Source organism: Mustela erminea, chromosome 9, assembly GCF_009829155.1.
Source record: "Mustela erminea isolate mMusErm1 chromosome 9, mMusErm1.Pri, whole genome shotgun sequence".
NCBI lineage: Eukaryota > Metazoa > Chordata > Mammalia > Carnivora > Mustelidae > Mustela > Mustela erminea.
The window spans coordinates 113,804,477-113,822,720 of NC_045622.1; the positions used below are offsets into that span (position 1 = coordinate 113,804,477).

At 60.7% G+C, this 18,244-nt stretch overlaps 1 protein-coding gene across 3 annotated transcripts in view; it reads right to left on the reverse strand.

Annotated features, from left to right (window-relative positions):
- PTDSS2 (phosphatidylserine synthase 2) overlaps positions 1-17,975 on the reverse strand; it is a 23,846-nt gene extending 5,871 nt beyond the window's left edge. Inside the window, exons 1-3 of one of the 3 annotated variants that reach the window (XM_032358488.1) lie at positions 17,751-17,975; positions 10,101-10,202; positions 2,722-2,804 (exon numbers count right to left, since the gene is read on the reverse strand). In XM_032358488.1, the coding sequence (XP_032214379.1) occupies positions 2,722-2,804; positions 10,101-10,202; positions 17,751-17,932 (367 nt within the window). In that variant the 5' untranslated portion in view covers positions 17,933-17,975. Of the gene's footprint in view, positions 1-2,721; positions 2,805-10,100; positions 10,203-17,750 lie in introns of those variants that run through there. The other 2 variants (XM_032358489.1, XM_032358490.1) reach the window with 2 other exon arrangements.
- Positions 17,976-18,244: the final 269 nt, after the last annotated feature.

Sequence of the window (18,244 nt, forward strand, 5' to 3'; positions counted from 1 at the left end):
TGGGAGAGGCCCGGCCTGGCCTCTCTGCTGCAGGTGCAGGGCAGCCCAGCGCGGAGGAGCTCATGGGGCTCTGGCCTGCCCAGCACTCGGGGCCTGTGCCTCATCTGCTTGCGGGGGAAACAGCCCCAAGACCCAGGAGTGCCCAGGCTGGTGTGGACGGAAGCGGGAAGGCGGTCAGTTCTCAGGACGGTTTGTTGCAGGAATTCTGGGGCACAGGATCAAGAGTGGACGTGACACGCTGCCCTTGTGGCCCTCGGGTCTGGGAAAAGCTTGGCAAGTTGTCCCTGGTCAAGGGCTGCAGCAGGACCTAAAAGGGCCTCTGAAAAGTGACTCAGGCCGCCTTCCCCGGAGCGCTCACCCCGCCACCGTGCAAAGGTACCTTCCTGTGGACCCTCGGACACTGGATTTGTCTCCTCCCCGATCACTGCCCCCAGTCAGGGGCTGGCCATCGCCCACTACCTGCCACCCTCCACTTGTAGAGACCCCAGGGCCCAGATCTGCCCACCCACCCCCAAACACCCGGACGGCCAGCGCTGCGCCTCCTACGTTCCACGTGAGCTCCTGGAGCTCCCCGGAGACTCTGAGGCTGCTTTCCCTGGAGCCCCTGCCCCACCGGCCCGCTGACTTTCTCCCTTAGCAGCATGTCCAGCCGCCTCTGTGGTCCTGGCCACGTTCTGCTTTCTCTAGTGTTTGGAAGGAGCCACAGATGAGCGTGAAAATCATCAAGGCAAGGAGGCCTTTTCGAGCAGCCAGCCCGCCCCTCCCCCCACCCCCAGGGGGTCCTGCAGCGCCCGCACCCGCACACCCTGCCGGCCCGAAGAGCCTTCCCTGGTTCCCCACAGCGCGCTGCACAGGGCCACCTGGTCCTCCTGCCGACTCCAGGGGATAAGGGGCTCCACAACAGGCTCCCACAGTCGTCAAACCACGACCGGCAGGGAACCCGTTTACCCGGAGCCTCCAAACTGAAAGGAAGGTGTAGCCGAGCCCAGAACACAGGCTGGGAGACGGCCCTCCGAGGGCGGGGGCCGGGCTGGCACTCACGCAGCCCACAGAGACCACAGGGGAGGCTTGCAGGCACCCCCACCGGACAGAGCACACGGGCCCCCGGGAGTCTAGAGGCCAAGCAGCTGTCCAGCCCCCAGCATGGCCCAGCACCCCCCGAGGGACCTGCCATGCCTGGAACCACCGACTCTGCCCAGTCCAGTAGGCACTCATCGCACGGGGACCTTAGCTCTGACTGTGGCGGCTTCAAACCTCTCTCTCTCTTACCCCTATGCTGGCTGGGAGTTCAGAGCCTTCAGAGGCTGGTGACGGAGCCATGGGAAGCTGGGGGGCTGGGTGCCCCCCAGGCAGGCACCAGGAGGTGTCACCCAGCATCAGCATCCCCAGCGGACACTGAGGGGGCAGAGCAGCAGGCCACATGGGTCCGGCTCACGGCCACAGCGCCCCCTGACCACTTCTGCGGGGTCGGTCCCACCACCGGCTTCCAGGGCACCCCCCGCCCCGGCCTGCGGCTTCCACTCCCAGGGCCTGGTGTTAAACGAACGATCAGACCCACCCCAGACGCACACGCAGAAATTCGCAGCACACGATGCTGCGGGCCTGGGGACACACCGTTGCACGTCGACGCTGGCCAGACAAGTACCCATGAACGTCCGGCTGCCAAACACAGAATTACCAAGGGGACGTCTGCGCTAAGCTGAAGTGGGAAAGAAATGACAGAAAAGCACACCGAAGAGGGTCCCACTTTTTAAGCTGTGTATGTGTCGACTCATAAAATCACATTAAAACCTAAAGTGGCTACTTTCTGTGGCTGATTTTTGTTTCCATTTAAAAATAGTTTTTTTATTTTTCCAATATTCCACAATGAATACCATCCCGTATTAATACAGAAAAGAAACATGTTACTAAGCCTTAAGACTTCAGGAAAACTCACCACGCCCTGTCCTTAGAGGCAGCCCCTCAACGAGGCTGGAGCCCTAGACAGCCTGGGCTGGGGGTAGGACCAGAGACAGGACAGTGGGGGCAGGACAGGGGAACAGGATAAGGGAGCAGGATTCAGGACAGGACCAGGGGCAGGATGGGGTCAAGGAGAACTGGGGACTGGACAGAGGGGCTCAGGACCAGGGATGGGACAGTGGGTGCAGGACAGGGTCAGGGCAGGACCAGGATTCGGGGCAGGACCAGGGGTGGCGGGGGAGGGTGGTGGCGCGACAGGAGGGCAGAACGGGGGGTGGGATACGGGGTCAGGACTGGGGGCAGGACCAGGGACAGCATAAGCAACGGTCTGCAGCTCCGAGGCTCAAGGGCTTGTTAGAACGCCTCCCTTAACTTGGGGGTCGGCGTGAGAGACAGGAGGACTCTGCCGATCGCATGCGGCAAGCACCTCCACAGCAGGGCCCCCAGCTCAGGCCCACACCGACCCCACGGCCAGTCCTGGGGCACCTCACTGTGCAGAAGCAGCTGCCGGAGACAGAGCGGGGGTGGGGGGGAAGAGGGGCACGAGGACCACGGCAGGACAGGGGGAGGAGCAGAGGGCGGAGAAGGGGCGGAGGTGAGAGGAACCCAGCCCTCCCCCTCCTGAGGGGACAGCGGCGTGCCCGGGCCGGCCGGGAGGGGCTGGGAAGAACAGGCCACCCGCCCCCGGCAGCACGGACGCGGACGACCGCCCGGGACGGAAGTGTTACGTGGGCACACGCGGACAGAGAAAGGACAAGTTACCTGGGTGAGGTCTGGAAAACGGCCCGTCCTTAGCTTGTGTGACTCCAAAACATAAGAAAACCAAAATACTGGCCACAATACCTCTGCAAATAAAGAACAGACAGCCCCTCAGTGCGCGTCTCCCAGGCGGGAGTGACTCCGGGGGGCGGGCGGGGAGGAGGCCTTGGAGTGCGGGGGCGGGGGGGGGGCAGCGGGGAGGGCTGACGCCGTGGCCTCCGGAGCCCGCGTGCCGCCCAGAAGGGCCCCTCCCGAGAAGGGCCTCAGAGGTGGGCTGGGCCTGACACAGGCTGCGCCGTGGCGCCCCACCACGCTTCGTGCTTCCCACCTAGAGAACCCCTAGAGAACCCCTACAAGGTGTGCGCGGCCAGCCAGGCCCCAGAGGGGCCTCCCGGAAAGCCGCTTCCTGCCCCACAGGGCCGGGACCCAGCCGTTGTAGCCCACGGGAGCACCGGGTGCACGTCCGGTCACCAGGGTTGCAGACACACACGCAGCGGTGCTCACGGCCGCCCTGCCCAGCATAGGGGCTGGGGCTGCTGCGCGGCCTGCTCTCCCCACAGCCGGCCCTTTCTCGGCAAAGACACACACGCCTGCTGCCTCCAGGTGGGCTGTTGGGCTCCGACGCAAGCACGTCATGAGACCTCACAGGAGGCCAAAGGGGTCAGCCTGAAACACGTCGTCTCCCTCTGCCTGCGAAGGGCACTCGGAGCCTAGGGCAGGCACAGGCGAAGCCGGGCCCCACAGGAAACCCTGGCACGCCTGCCTGTCCCCACACCAGGGCCAAGGGCGGGGTGGAGGGCCAGGATGAGGTCTGATCATGCCGGCCGTGGGCTGCCGTGGCTGTGCTGCCTCCGCCCAGGGGACCCTGAGTCTCTTGACCGGCCTCCTGGTCAGTCCTGGCTCCCGCGGCTGCTGGCCTTTGGACTGTAGGAGGCACAGAGGGACAGAAGGACACCGGCCACTCCGTGTCCCCATCACAGGAGCCCATACAGAGGGCCCATAGGCACGCACCTGCCCGAAGACGCACACCGGTCCGTCTGGGGGTCGGGGGAGATAAGGTCCACACGGGCTGCAGGAGGAGCACAAAGACCCCCGCTCAGCCGCCCTCCCAGGGCGACCCCCTCCAGGCCCCAGAGAGGCCCCTCCCAGCGTGATCCAGAGACGGCTCTGCAGCCATGGGTGACCCGCAGAGGGCTCACCACAAGGACAGACTGAGGGAGCCGAAATGTTAGGGCACCTGTGACCCAGCGGCCGGGCGGCGCCTCCCACACCGGGTCCGCCCCCCGAGCCAGCCCCCGTGTGGGCGCTATAGGCGACCTTCAGGGCTACTGAGCAGGCGCGTCCATCAGGCGCACCGTGTACACAATGCCCCCGTCTCCACACGCAGCCCCGTCAGCACCTTCCAACAGTACGGATGTCGGTCCCAGTTAACCAGTCCGTGCTGGTGCGTTCACCGCAATCTGTGGGTTTTCAGATTTCCTGTTTGTCTGAAGCCCCTTCCTGGGGCACACAGTGGGGCTCAGTGGGTTGAGTGGCTGCCTTCGGGCTGGGTTATGATCCCAGGGTCCCGGGATCGAGTCCCACATCGGGCTCCTTGCTTTGGGGGGAGCCTGCTTCTCCCTCTGCCTGCTGCTCCCCGTCTGTGCTCTATCTGACAAATAAATAAAACAAACTCATAAAAATAAATAAAGCCCCTTTTCTGCCCCAGGATCCCACCCGGGACGGCCATGACATTCCGTCGTCATGTCTCTTCAGCACTTCTGGGTGGTAACGGCGCCTCAGACTTTCGTTTTGGAAGAGCTGGACAGTTCTGAAGAGGACTGGTCAGGTGTTCTGTCGGGTGTCCCCGTCAGAGCTGTCCGCTGCTCCCTGTGACTCGACTGGGGTTACAGGTTTTGGGAGTGAGATCATCTCATACTAGCAAGCTCTGCCGTCCCCTGGCTGGGGTGCCGTCAGCTGCCCTCCCTGCTCTGCCCTTGGGAGGGTCCCTCGGCACGACCGGCACGCAAGGGCTGCGGGGCCGAGCCCCGACTCCTTGGCGAGGAGCTCCTAATTCAGCTGGAGGCCATCTGCGGGGCGACTTGGCTCTTCTCCTCACCTGACCGTTTGTACCAGCGGCCCTGCGGGTGTCTAGTTCATACCTCGAATTACGCTGTGATGCGACTTTATAAACTCTGTTGCTCCAATTGTTCCCACTTTGGCCGCTGTGAGGACTTTCAGTTTTCTCCTGTATCAGAGCTCTGACATAACCCCATCCTTATGGGACTCGGTTTGTTCTGAGCTCTTCCTGGCTGGCGCTGGACGACCCTCCAGACTAGCTTGGCGTTCCCTTCCCCAGGCCTGGAATCTGCTTCTCGTCCAGGAGCCCTGGTTCCCTCGCTGGAGGATGGTCTGGGGAACCAAGTTCTGGGGGCCAGAGTGCTCGACGCCCCGTAGCTTCTGGGCCCCTTGGTGGACAGATGGAGCCGCGTGTGCTGACCGTGCACGTGCTCGGATTGAACCGTGTCCCTGTGTGACCCTCGGGGTCCGCCTTAAGCCGGTGCCTCCAGCTCCCAGCCGTCATCTCCTGGGCCGCTCTCCCTCCGACTCCCTGTCGCCCCTGCGCCACAGGGACACCCCAAGTCCCCAGCCTCCGCCGGCCGCTAACTCGGTCCCTCACCCCAGAGGGTACGTGCGGCAGCGGCACAGCTGGTCAGACCCCTGCGGGAAGCGCCTGCGTCTCCGAGAGCCCAGGGCTCGTGTGCTTGTGCTTTGCCTGGAGCCATGCAGACTCCAGCCCCGTAGCTGGGGTGGCCTCACGCAGGTGTGATGCCGCAGAGCCTGGCACCGTCGGCCACGGTCCCTGGGGTCCCCGACGTCCTGGCTTCCTTCCTTTTCTCTAATTTGCATCCATTAGGTTTGCTCTCCGTGTTGCCCAATGCAAAGGGTCCCACAGCTACCATTACCGCACAGAGACCTGAAACACCCGTTCAACTCCATGCTCCGTCCACGGACCCCCACTGCCCTAGACACCACTGACCTCACCACCACATGGCACCTTTGCCAAAATGTCACCATGGAACATCACACAGTACGTGGGCTTTCCATACGGCTCCTTTCACTTTGTAAGACGCACCTGAGTTTCACCCTCCGTCTTTGTAGTGTCAAAAAGGAGACAGCAGGCCCAAAACAAAGTCACCTGGGCTGAGCCCCGGCAGCAAACCAGAGACCTGACACCCGCCTGAAGTGTGTCTTTACCCCAGGAATGCGACCTGCAGTCGGCACGGAGTCAGCTGGCTGACGCTAGGCAACGGTCAGCCCCGAAGACCCCTTCCGCCCCCTTCTCTGCTCATTTTCTGCAGCGCCATTCTGTCTTTACCACGCTTCCTCTCCTGCGGCTTGGTGGAGCTCCTTGTCTTGCTGGACGGGACGCCATCCGGCCTCGAGCCGCTCAGTGAAGCCGACTGGACCTTCACACTCACTCGGCTGAATCTTGTTATCTAACGATGGCTTCACAGCTCACCTCTTTTTGCTGCTCAATAATATCTCATGGTCCGGACGTACCTGCTTTTGTCCATCCGTTCACCTACGCACAGGCACGCTGGACGCTTCCAAGTTTGGGCAGTTAGGAATAAATCTCCGGCCACACCATGTGCAGGTGTTGCTGTGGACACGAGTTTTCGTTTCATTAGGGTTAGTACCTGGGACTCCAGTGACTGGACCTCGAGGTAAGAATAAATTTAGTTCTACAAGGGACGGTCAAACTTCTGGTGTCGCACCGAAAAAGTCACCACCGAACCCCAGGTCGGTCACCAGATTTTCTACTGTTTTCTTCTGAGAAGTTTTATGGTTTCTTATTTTACATTTAGGTCGATAATCTATTTTCAATGATGGTGAACAGTGTAAAGTCTGTATGTAGCCTCCTTTTGTGCATATAAACAGTCGGCTGTCCCAGCTCCGTTGGCTGGAAAGACTTTCTCCTCCGCCCCCCACGAGGTGACCGTACTTGCGTGGGTCTGGCCCCCCGACGGCTCTGCCACCACCACACTGGCCCGACAGGGTCATCTGGCCAGCTCTGCTCCTCGTCAGCGTACGAGTACGTGGTATTTCCGGCTCACCACAAACACGCAAAATACGTTCCTGTTCTACAGGTGACAGCTTACTCGTGCGTCAGTACGTGTACACTCACACGTGTGCGTAAACATCCCCAATGTCACCCGTGGTTAAGTCAATCAAGGAACCGTGGCCCATCCACACAGCGGACACTCCCCAGCAGCGAACCTGACTGACCACTGACAGGCACCATGCCACATGGAAGAAACCAGCCACGCCACGCAGGCTGGGCGACTCGTGTGCACGAACCTACGGGGCAGACGGCGGGTGTGGAGGGCTGTATCTGCACAGACACACGCACCTGCGGAAACCCGCTGAGCTGCTCGCTCGAGACACGTGTTGGGTCAGTACTGGTCGATCGAGCTGACTTTGGAAGAAAAAACCTACTGCCCCAAAATAACAGAGTTTGTTAGATCCATAAAAAGAACAGTGACCCACAAGCTGAAATGGAGAACTTAAGGAAAACAAGCCGGCTTTCTGCACTTTAAATAATGTAGACAGAGACTTTTTTTTTTAAACAATAAACGTAGCTTTTGGAAGCACTTTCTTTACATGAAACCTAAGTCACATCAAAGGCTCTGACGTGACAGGAAGGGGCCAGCCCAGGGGCTGCCGGGGGACCCACCCACACACCCATGAAAACCGCCCTGGAAGCAGCAGAGCCACAGATGTGCGAGGACCGGGTGGGAGCATCACCAGGGCAAGGGAGGCTTCCAGGGACCAGCCAGGGCAGGCTCCAGGCCGCCTGCAGAAGTACGGGGCCGGGAGGGAAGTTCTTCTCTGTCACTGAACAAGGCCAAGAGGGACAGGGACTGTGCCCTCAGCAGACTTCCAGTGCCCCGAGCAGACAAGTGTCCACTTCCCAACCCCCTCGAGGTGTCCCCTTCAGTGAAATGGCACAGGGGCTGTCGGGGTGGGGACCCCCCCCCCCCCGCCATGGGCGGCAGCAGCTCAGGACAGGGAGCAGGCGTGAGGGGCAGAGGTGGGACGTGCCCACATGGGTCCATGGCTGCTGCCCAGACACAGCCCACAAGGCCCCTTAACCCCGGGGTCCAGGCTGGCGGGACTTCCCGGCAGGCATCTGGTGAGGAAGCACCGACGCCCCACCCTTGGAGGGCCCTCCCAGAACGCCCCACGTGGGCCCACTGTTGCCAGGGGCGCACTCCAACCTGTGGCAATGCCTGTCTGGAGCTGCTCATCGCTGGCCTAACGTCACAGCACAGGGGACTCCTCAGATGGGACCGCAGCTTGCCTGCTGGTCCCCCCTGCGCCCGTGTGCCCTGCAGATACCAGTGCTGGCAACCGATTCAGAGAGGGCCACAGCCTACTGGAAACACCCACTGAGCCAACTCGGCCTTACTGTCTCCTGCACCCCTGGGCTCGGGGCCCCCTGGGCAGGAACCCCCACAGTGAGAGCAGCCTCAGGCCACGAAGGGGCCAAGCTCCCTCTCCTACTTCTGGACTCCCTTGCCCACGCCCGCAGCACCGACTGGCGCCCCCCAGTCAGCGGGGCACCGAACGACGCGCAGTGCCTGTGCTCAGCGCGTGGGAGAAAGAGGAAGACCTCGCCCGGCTGCCCGGCCGACGGCGTGGGAGAGGCAGGGGGACCTCCTGCGGTCCGGACCGTGCAACCGGCAGCCAGGGCACCTTGTGCTGACGACAAGCGCAGACAGACGAGCACAGAGCAGCAGAGGCCCCGCCGTGCCGGGCGCAGCCCAGAGGACTGGATGCGGGCTCTGAAGCGCGTGCGCGGGCCACCAGGCACCCTGCTAACAGGGACACCTCGCGTCCTAGCAGGTGAGACACCCAGGGAGCGTGGGCCAGGATTCACGCCACACTCTCAGGCGGACGTAAGCACCTGCACTGCACACGCCCCCACCACCCGACCAGCGATCTCACGGCACTGAACTCTGCCTCTGCTCCTCCCCGCTGGCCCCGTCCCACCAGAGCAAGCGGCTCAGAGGAGCGCTGGGGGCTTCACGGCCTGAGGACTCCGTCCAGTGCGGAAACCCCACAGCAGTCAGCTCGAACGCCGGCTCATGTCCGTCATGCACTTCTGAGAGGTGCCACAGAGCCCAGGAGATTCCGGCAAAGAACACAGTCCACCAGCTCGTCTGTGTCTGGGAATAACAGTGAAAGGGCAGCCTGCCCACTTCCTGACCTCAGGATGACACCGTCCGAAAAAACCCGTCTGCATCAACAAAGCTCAAGAACGGGGCTGGCTGAAGGGAGACAGCCTCCCCAGGCCATTAGCACCATTTGGATCCCCCCAGACACCCAAACTCACAGGCTCCGTGACATTGAGATTTATATGAAGAAATACATATTTCTCCATCCTGGTTTCTGGCACACAACCCCTAAAACCCTTGGCATCTCTGAAGGGATAAAGGTGTCTCTTGTTACGTTAATGAGGTGGCTTCGGAACTCTCATCTACGGAGGAGGGCTGGCTGCCAGGAGAGCCGACCAAGGGATCAGAGGGCTGGTTCCAGCCCACCCTGTGACCTCTGGGGTTGGCAGCGGGGCTGAAGACCGGGTTCCATCGCCAAAGGCCAATGAGTTAGCCAGTCCGTGGCTGAGTAATGAAGCCTCCATAAAGCCCCAAGGACAAGGTTTTGAGAACTTCGGGATGGGCAACACGTGGAGACCCGGGGGGAGGGGTTTGCCCGGCAGGACCACGCATGTTTCCCCAGACCTCACCCTGGGCATGTCTGTCGGGCTGTTCCTGACTTGGATCCTTTTGTAATCCGCTGGGGATCTAGTAAGTGAAATGTTTCCCTGAGTTCTGTGAGCTGCTCTGACGAATGACTAGAACCAAGAAGTCACAGGAACCTCGGATTTACAGCCACTTGGTCAGAAGCCCAGGTGACAGCCCCGCCGTGTGCCTGGCCCGGAAGTGGGGGAAAGAGGACAGTCTTGAAGGACCGAGCTGAACCACAGGACACGCAGGAGGTGTCCAGAGCGTCGCTTCGGGGGTGTGTAGGGAAACCGTCCCTCCTGTCAGAACCGGAGAGCTTTCTGGGCTCCTTCCCTCGTGCTGCCCCAACACACTCTGGCCGGTTGCTCGTGCGAATCCCACCCAGGCTGCAGGACGCCCTCGAGGGTCCTGGACACGGGGAAACGGGGCTGAAAAGCCACACAGCTCAAGAGGCAGCCTGGGAGAGGCGCTTGAGGCACACACAGCGGTGGGGGGCCGGGAGCCCAGCCAGCCTCCGCGTGGAGACCGGCCCCGAGCCACGGCCCGGCCGGTAGAGCAGGTGCCCGCGCACAACCACGCCTGGGGCCTGCTTACCTCTTGGTGTTGTAGGCGGTGTCCTGAGGGGTCTCCTCCAGCAGAGTCACGTAGCCGAGCGCGCAGGTGAGGGTGAAGAGCACTGACAGGGTGTGGGCCCGCCTGGAACGCACGTGCACGGGGCGCGGGTCAGACATGGGGCAAGGCCCCCACGCCCACCCTCGGAAACCCCGACCGACGTCACTAGCGCCGCTCCCCGTGGGTCTGTGTTGGCTCCGTCAGCCCCGCCGTCGAGTGGGAAGGGCCCCACACGGCTGGGAGAGCAAACGGCCCAGCGGGGCGCTCGAGGCTGCGGGCTCGGAGGCAGGAGGTGCGTCTCCTGCGGCTGTCCGTGGCTCAGGGACCGGGCAGCGGGGAAACAGGGCGGTTTTCACGGAGCCAGAGAGACGGGCCTCAGGATTCATGAAACTACCACATCCGAGAGATTCCGAGGGACAGCCCACGAGACAGAGCTGTGACCAAGGGACACCAGCACCCAAGTGAGGAGGTGAGTGTCCCCAGCAGTACCATTTACTCAGAAGACCTGGCAGGGGGAGCCCGGGGGGCTCAGCTGGTGAAGCCTCTGCCTTCAACTAGGGTCATGATCTCCGGGTCTCGGGACAGAGCTCGCATCGCTCTGTATCGCGCGGCGTCAGGCTCTGCTCAGGAGGGAGCCTGGGAGCCCCTCTCCCACTGCCTCTGTGCTCTCTCTCACTCTCTCTCACATAAATAAAATCTTAAAAAAGAAAAAAAAAAAAAAAAAGACCACGATGATCTGGCAGAGACACAGGCTTGGCCCCTTCCGGCCACCCCCACTCTGGAAGGAGGAGGCGGGGCTCTCTGGCAGCTGGGGGTGCAGCTCCCCTGCGAGCAGGGTCCGCGAGCAGTCAGGTCCCCGGCCTGCACGCGTCACGGCGTGGGGGCGCTTCCAACCCAGGACGAGTCCGCATCCAGCGGGAACGCCCTTCAGGAACGGGCTGAGCACTCTCCGAGCAGGAGCACGGAGGCAGGAGTTAGGGAAGGAGCTCGGCCCTAGGAGGCCCGCTCACCCGAGTCCTCAGACAGAGCGCAGCCGGCCCGCCGGGAAGGAGCAGACGGCAACAGAAACGGGAAAGGTCTGGTGAAGCAGACTGTGCTCCTCACCACTTCTTCCAAACGCATCTACCTACTGAAAGCAGCCCCCGTAACACCGTGAGCGGGACCCGCAGCCGAAGGCGAGGGGCTGAATGGGTCCGCATGACCCGATGCGGCAGGGCCAGGTGGCAGGGACCGCGGAAGCCCAGGAGGACACACTGGAGACCTAATCAACACCAGCACATCCATCTGCGGAGGCAGAGACACGACCAGCCACGTGCGGGAGAGGGGCAGGGGAGCAGAAACAGGGGCAGGGAACAAAACAGCAGACCTGAACACTTCAATACCTAAACACAAATGACCTAAACCCACCACCGAACACAGGAGGCTGTCCCACGCGTGGCACCATTTGGCCGTGGCGGGGGGGGTGTCTCAGACCTTACGCACCACGTGACCCTGCTGATACGGTGCTCTCCCAAGACCAGGGCAGAGGCCGAGCTGAGGCTGCACTCCGCGCCCGGCCGACGGCAGCAGCCACAGACACCTGCAGAGAAGCCCACAGATCTGCCAGGGAGGTGGCCCTGTGAAGCCAGATTTACTGCAGGAACTTACAAAACAGTAAATACAGATCTCTAAATTGTTATGCACTGACCATTTCTGGGACAAAGTCAGGATCCGGGAAGTATGCTGGGAGAGCCACGAGCAGATCCCACACACTCTAAGCAGGTGCGACCCAGACACCGGCCGGGAGGAAGAACCCTCCGGGGCCCAGTTCCCAACCGCAGCAGTTCCAAGAAACAACGGGTTTCTCCGACTGGTGCATATTTCTTTCTTTCTTTTTTATTTTTAAAGATTTTATTTAGGGGCACCTGGGTGGCTCAGTGGGTTAAAGCCTCTGCCTTTGGCTCAGGTCATGATCTCAGGGTCCTGGGATCGAGCCCCACATTGGGCTCTCTGCTCAGCGGGGAGCCTGCTTCCCTCTCCCTCTGCCTGCCTCTCTGCCTACTCGATTGCTCTCTCTGTCCAATAAATAAATCTTTAAAATAAAGATTGCTGGGTGACCTGCCACCCCTCCTGGTGCTGGCACCACATACAAGAGGCACCCCGTGGGTGTCCTGCCAGGACTGCCTCTCCGGGGCACAGAAGCTAAAATTAAAATGTGAAAGCCTTTTGTTCCAGTCTTTTTTTTTTTTTTAAATGGAGGCTCCATGTGGAGTCCAACACAGGGCTTGAACTCACGACCCTGAGATTAAGACTTGAGCTGAAATCAAGAGTTAGACACTTAAGTGACTAGGCCACCCAGGCGCCCCTGTCCTGGGTCTTAAAACCAGGTTTCTTTCATAACACTTTGCACAAGCAGTCATCTTCCTGTAGTTTCTCTGGGCTAAAACACATGCCCTGATGGCCCGGGGCAGCTCTGGTCATACAGCTTTCCATCCTCCACAAGGATTATCTGAAAAATAAAAACAACTATTTGTCCCTTGGGATCAATGGTCACACTATCATTCAGGCAGTCAACCCTGGCCCTGCAGAGCAGAATTAGGAATCAGCAGGACCTCCTCTGTCCCGTCCGAGGCAAGAGGGAGGCAGACGGTCAAGAAACTGGGGGACGAGAACAGGGCACCACAGTCTTGGAGCAGAACAGACTACAGAACTGCTAAAATCAACTGCTACTAGAAAGCAAAATCCTTATTATTAAATATAAAATCCATCTTTAAAAAGCTCCCCTCTTCGGGGCGCCTGGGTGGCTCAGTGGGTTAAAGCCTCTGCCTTCGGCTCAGGTCATGATCCCAGGGTCCTGGGATCGAGCCCCGCATCAGGCTGTCTGCATGGTGGGGAGCCTGCTTCCTCCTCTCTGTCTGTCTGCCTCTCTGCCTGCTTGTGATTTCTGTCTGTCCAATAAATAAATAAAATCTTAAAAAAAAAAAAAAAAGCTCCCCTCTTCTGTACAGCAAAGGAAATCATTGACAAAATGGAAAGGCAACCTAGCAAAAGGGAGAAAATAGTTGCAAATCACGTATCTGATAAGGAGCTCATATCCAAAATACATGAGGAACTCACCAAACTCAACAGCAAAAAACCAATCCAATTAAGAAATGGGCAGAAGACATGAACAGACACTTTTCCAAAGAAGACACCCAGACGGCCCAGAGACAGGAAAAGATGCTCAACCTCACTCAGCATCAGGAAAAAATGAACTGAAACCTTGATGAGATGCTACGTGACACCTGCCAGAACGGCTGAAACGAGCGAGTCGGGAAACGCCAGGTGTCGGCGAGGACGCGGAAGAAGGGGAGCCTCGTCCCTGTGCGTGGGACGCGAGCTGGGGCAGCCGCGCGGGGACGCGGCGGGGAGGGTCCTCAGAAATTAAATGAAATTACTGTAAGACCCAGGAATTCCACTACTGGGTATCGGGAGGAAACAAAAGCACCAAGTTGAAAAGATGTCTGTACCCTATGTTACTGCGGCATTATTTACAGCAGCCAAGATACGGAAGCAGCCCAAGTGTCCGTCGGCCGATGAACGGATAAAGCAAACGTGTTTATGCAACGGAATGTCACTCAGCCACAAACAGAAGAAACCCTGACCTGTGCAACACAGGCGGCACCCGAGGACATTGTGTTGGGTGAGGCAAGAAAGAAAGCACTGTGTCACCTCTCTTACCTGCGGGATCTAAACACAAAACCCAAACTCACAGAGGTGCCCGGGGGGCCCTGCTGGCTGGGCGTCCGACTCTGGATTTCGGCTCCGGTCAGTCGTGGGGTGGTGCGACTGGGCCTCGAGGCAGGCCCCACGCCGGGCACGACACCTGCTCAAGATTCTCTCTCCCTCTGCCCCCCACCCACCACCTTGCACACGCACACGCGCGCTCTCAAAACAAAACAGGAAAGCCAAAATCACAGAGACAGGCTGATAGTTATAGGTGGGGAAATAATAAAGTTGCCTTCTTGATAAAAAATTTTTTTGCTAAATCACTTTATAAATATACCGTATTGACCAACAGTGATGTTAACAGGTACCGTGTTCGTAGTTCTCTGAGCACTGGCAACACGTTACTACAGCACCTCGATGAAGAAACATTATCAGCAGCGGCCAGAGGGGACAGAACTCCGTTAATTCTAATGGTCAGACCCCTGCTCAATCCACGGTCTGTGCTTTCCTTTGAGTTCTAGTGTAAAGCGTACGTTCGCCACTGTGACACTCTTCTTGGGAGGCGGTGGGACAGTGGGAAAGCACGGACTTTACTACCAGGCTCGCAGTCTTGAGAGACTCTCGCCTTTTCAGTTTAATTCCCCCATCTTCGAAATGAGAACAGAAACACTGGCTTGCAAGTTTGGTGTAGAAAATGAAAATGTTACCCTGTAAGTCTGGTAAGAACCAAAACAAAGCCCAAAACAAACGACCCCGTGCCTTGCACACAGCACCATCTCCACCGATGGGATTGAGGGGCCACTCCAGAGGGCACCCAGCACTCTACAGGCAGACCTCCCTGCCCCTCCCAGATGCCTCCTTTGGTGCAGTGGGTAACAGGTAACTCAGGGGAGGTTTGGGTCCTGGGATCCAGGCAGAGGACAAGAGTGGCCCTAAGTCCTGTGACTCTCCAGTCACTCAGTATGCTGAGGGTGAGGACAGCTGGCTCCCTGCCACTCTGAGCGGCAAATACCTGCCACTATGAGCGGCAAATACCCAGACGCCAGTCCCTAGAGCTGACCACAGTCATCATGCCAAGCGGGCAGAGAGGCCAAACCCAGGAGAGGAACAGGAAGGTGTGGCCAGCACACGGACAGCACAAGGAAGCCTTGGCCAGGAAAGGCCAAGGCCAGAGGGCTGGCCCCAGGCATGCAAGAGCTATCTGCGGTCATGGCGGTGACCCTCCTGGCCTGCTGACCAACATGACCGAAAAGGCATCAGCTGCAGAGCCAAGCCTCCCAGATGTGGGCAAAGCTGGCAAACCCCCACCCCACCAGGACTGAGAAAGGCATCTCGGAACGTGGGCACTCACATCACCGCCACATGCTCTTGCAGCTACCCTACGACCCACTGCAGACAGCAGGGTCCTGGGGTCACTAAGAGTGCTCCCCCAAGGCCCGGTGGCTAAGACGCACGCACTCCCAGAACATTTAGGAGCTGGTTAGGAAGTGCGCTAACCCAGTAGCAACACCCAACTTCCGGCTCCAGGTGGCAAGCCCGGGGGCACCTCTTCAGGACAAGAAGTCTCCAGGTGTCTCCTAAACCATCTTCAGAAAACAAGTCAGCACGTCTTTGTGCTGTTCCCCTAAGTGTGTGTCCTACACGGCGCCCAGAGGCTCCATGCTGGAGACCACCACTGGGAGGGAAAGCACTGACCTTCCCACTGAAGACCCAGCTGTCCTTACGCCCCATCCCTTGGGCCTGGTTTCTGGGAGCCCAGCTTCAGGCTCCAAGGCACAGGCGAGCCCTGAACCCTAATTACATACCCTGTGGCTAACAAGTGGTAACAGAGACACCCAGAGTCCTCCACGGCCCAGTGCAACCACCAGCATGGGGCATATTTTGTGTAAAGAAGGTTTTGAATCATACAAAAGTTCCTTTGACCAATTCTGGAACAGAAAATAATTTCCACAAAAACATACTCTTAATCTTTACATGAATTTTTTTTATAACATTATTATTCATTATTAAAATTCTCTAAAACACAAAATGCAAGTTTTTAAACCCTAACACAGCAAGCCAGTGGGAGGGGGTTCAGAAGGTAGCAAGTGGCTTAGCTCTCTGCAGGTAGGAATGAGTAGCCCTCACCAAGCAGGCACCTGGTTTGCTGCCTCGAGGAAATGTGAAGCTCCTTTCCCTACCCAGGTGAGGGGAGGCCTGGGGTGCCCCGGGGACCTGCAGAGACCCAGACCCCAGGGCACAGCACACAGCACACGGCACACGGCACACGTCACACCTGTGGTGGGGAGGCACCCACCTGGAAGACCCGCCGGGCAGGCACCTGACCGGCCAGCCCTGTCCCCTGCCCTCCTGGAAAGCCTTCGTGGTCCCTAGCAGCCCTCCCCGCAGGTAAGCTCAGCTACAGCAGGCGACTGTGTGTCCAACTGACCAAGACCCCTGTGGGCAGGACTTGAGGGGGTGGGTGCCAGTCTGTGCTTCTAAAGCAGTCAGCACCCGTCTTCCATGGCGCGGCTGAGGGACTGCTCCCTGAGGTGGCTTCCTCGGGCGCTGCGTCAGCATCCCCGTGGCCGGGACACTCTGCCTTCCGAAGCCCCGGGGTCAGGCCAGAATCTCAGCTCCTTGCTCAGTTCTCTGCTGAAACCCACAGAACAGTACCTGACACCCAGGTGCCCCCCCAATATGTCAATCAATCGGAAACGGGAAGCAAGCACGGCCAGTGCCTTTCAGGACAGTGCCTGCCCTCCACCGTCGGAAGGGCACGTGCTGGTGGAGAGGCCTGACCGGCATGCGGCTGGCCCAGCAGGGTCCATGAGTGCTCTGGGCACTCAGGGGCCACAAGTCCCTTGACGGGGCATGCTGCCCCTCTCTCCCTCCCACTGGCTCCATGGCCACCCGAAAGCATGATGTCCCCGAGGCAGAGCTGGACACCATCCTGGTGCAGCAGCTGCTGGCACCCACAGGGAAGGCCCTAATTTCATCCAGATGCAGCGCTGCTCCCCCATGAACACCCCCTTCCTGCATGTCTCTTGACTCTGATAAAAGCCAGGACATCCGCTCAGCCCCAGGGGCATGTCCTGCACGGTTTCCAGCCTGGAGCAGCGCCTTCCCCTCAAACAGTCTCTCCCCTGCCTAGGTCTTCTGCAACGATCCCACAGCTGGTGCTTCCAGGTGGCATCCCCTTCGCGGCTGTGGTCACACCTACTGTGCCTGCCGCCCCAGGGCCGACCCCAGGTCTAACATGCTGGCACTCTGCTGTGCAGCTGCACAGGAGCTGAGCGTCCGGGGCGGCAACACCAGCGCCAGCGCTCAGCGAGCCTGCCTTCTAGGACACGGGGCTCATCTCTCCTGCCAAGGAGGAAAGAAAGGCTCCAACAGGTGAAGGGCTACCCCAAGGTCAGAGCCCTCTGACCCGACTCGGCATAAAGCAAGAGCGCCACGTCTTCCAACACAGGCTCCGGAAGGGCGGGCGCTGCTCGCGGGGGCCCCTCCGTCCCCGACGCCCATGCAGGCAGCCTGGGGGACAGCCTGACCCTGAGCCGTGGCCTGGACTGAGCCGCGCGGGGGTCGAAGGGCTGGTTCCGCAAGCGGCAACCGACAAGAGACCGAAGCCGTGGGTGACCAACACCCGCCCAGGTCCCGGCACGTGGGCAGGTGCCCGTGCTGGCGACGGTCACTGCTACGTGCCTGGGCGAGCGGAGACCAGGTCACCCAGGCGAGCAGCAGGCGCCAGAGAGAGGCGCTCCGGACGGCGGGCCCGGGGGGACTCTGCAGCCCGGTGGCCCGGGAGCGGGGGCGAGGGCCCGACCCGCGCGCTGCAGCAGCGGCGGGGGCCGGCCGCGGCGGGGCTGCGCGGGGGCCGTCCCGGGGCCTCGGGGGCGGCCGTCGCCCCCAGCCCCAGGCGCCCGCGCGACCCCGGCGGCCCCTCCGCCGAGCCCCGCCGCTCACCAGAAGAAGGTGTTGGTGCCGTCGTCGTAGACCTCGGACTCCGTGCTGCGGCGGCCCGCGCCCCGCCCGCTCGCTCCGCCCGCGGCCGCCCCGTCCGGCGGCTCCTCCAGCGCGGCCTTGCCCGCGGGCACCGGGGACCCCGGCCGCGGGCCCCCGGCGCCTCTGCGCTCGCCCCTCCGCATGGCGCCCGCCAGGCCGCTCCGCCCCGCCCCGCGCCTTGACCCCACGCACTGCGGGTCACCGCGAGGGCGCGCGGCGCGCGGCGCGGGGAGCGCCGGGAAGGGGTCGCGGCGCGGCCCCGGCGGGGTCTCGGGAGAGCACGGGCGAGGGGCGGCGAGGAAAGGGTGGGCTGTGCATTGTGGGACTTGTAGTCCGCGCGCCTGGGCCGCGGGGCACGCTGTGCATTGTGGGACTTGTAGTCCGCGCGCCTGGGCCGCGGGGCACGCTGGGCCTCGTAGTCGCCGCGGCCGCGGGTGGGGAGCGGTGCTTGCTGG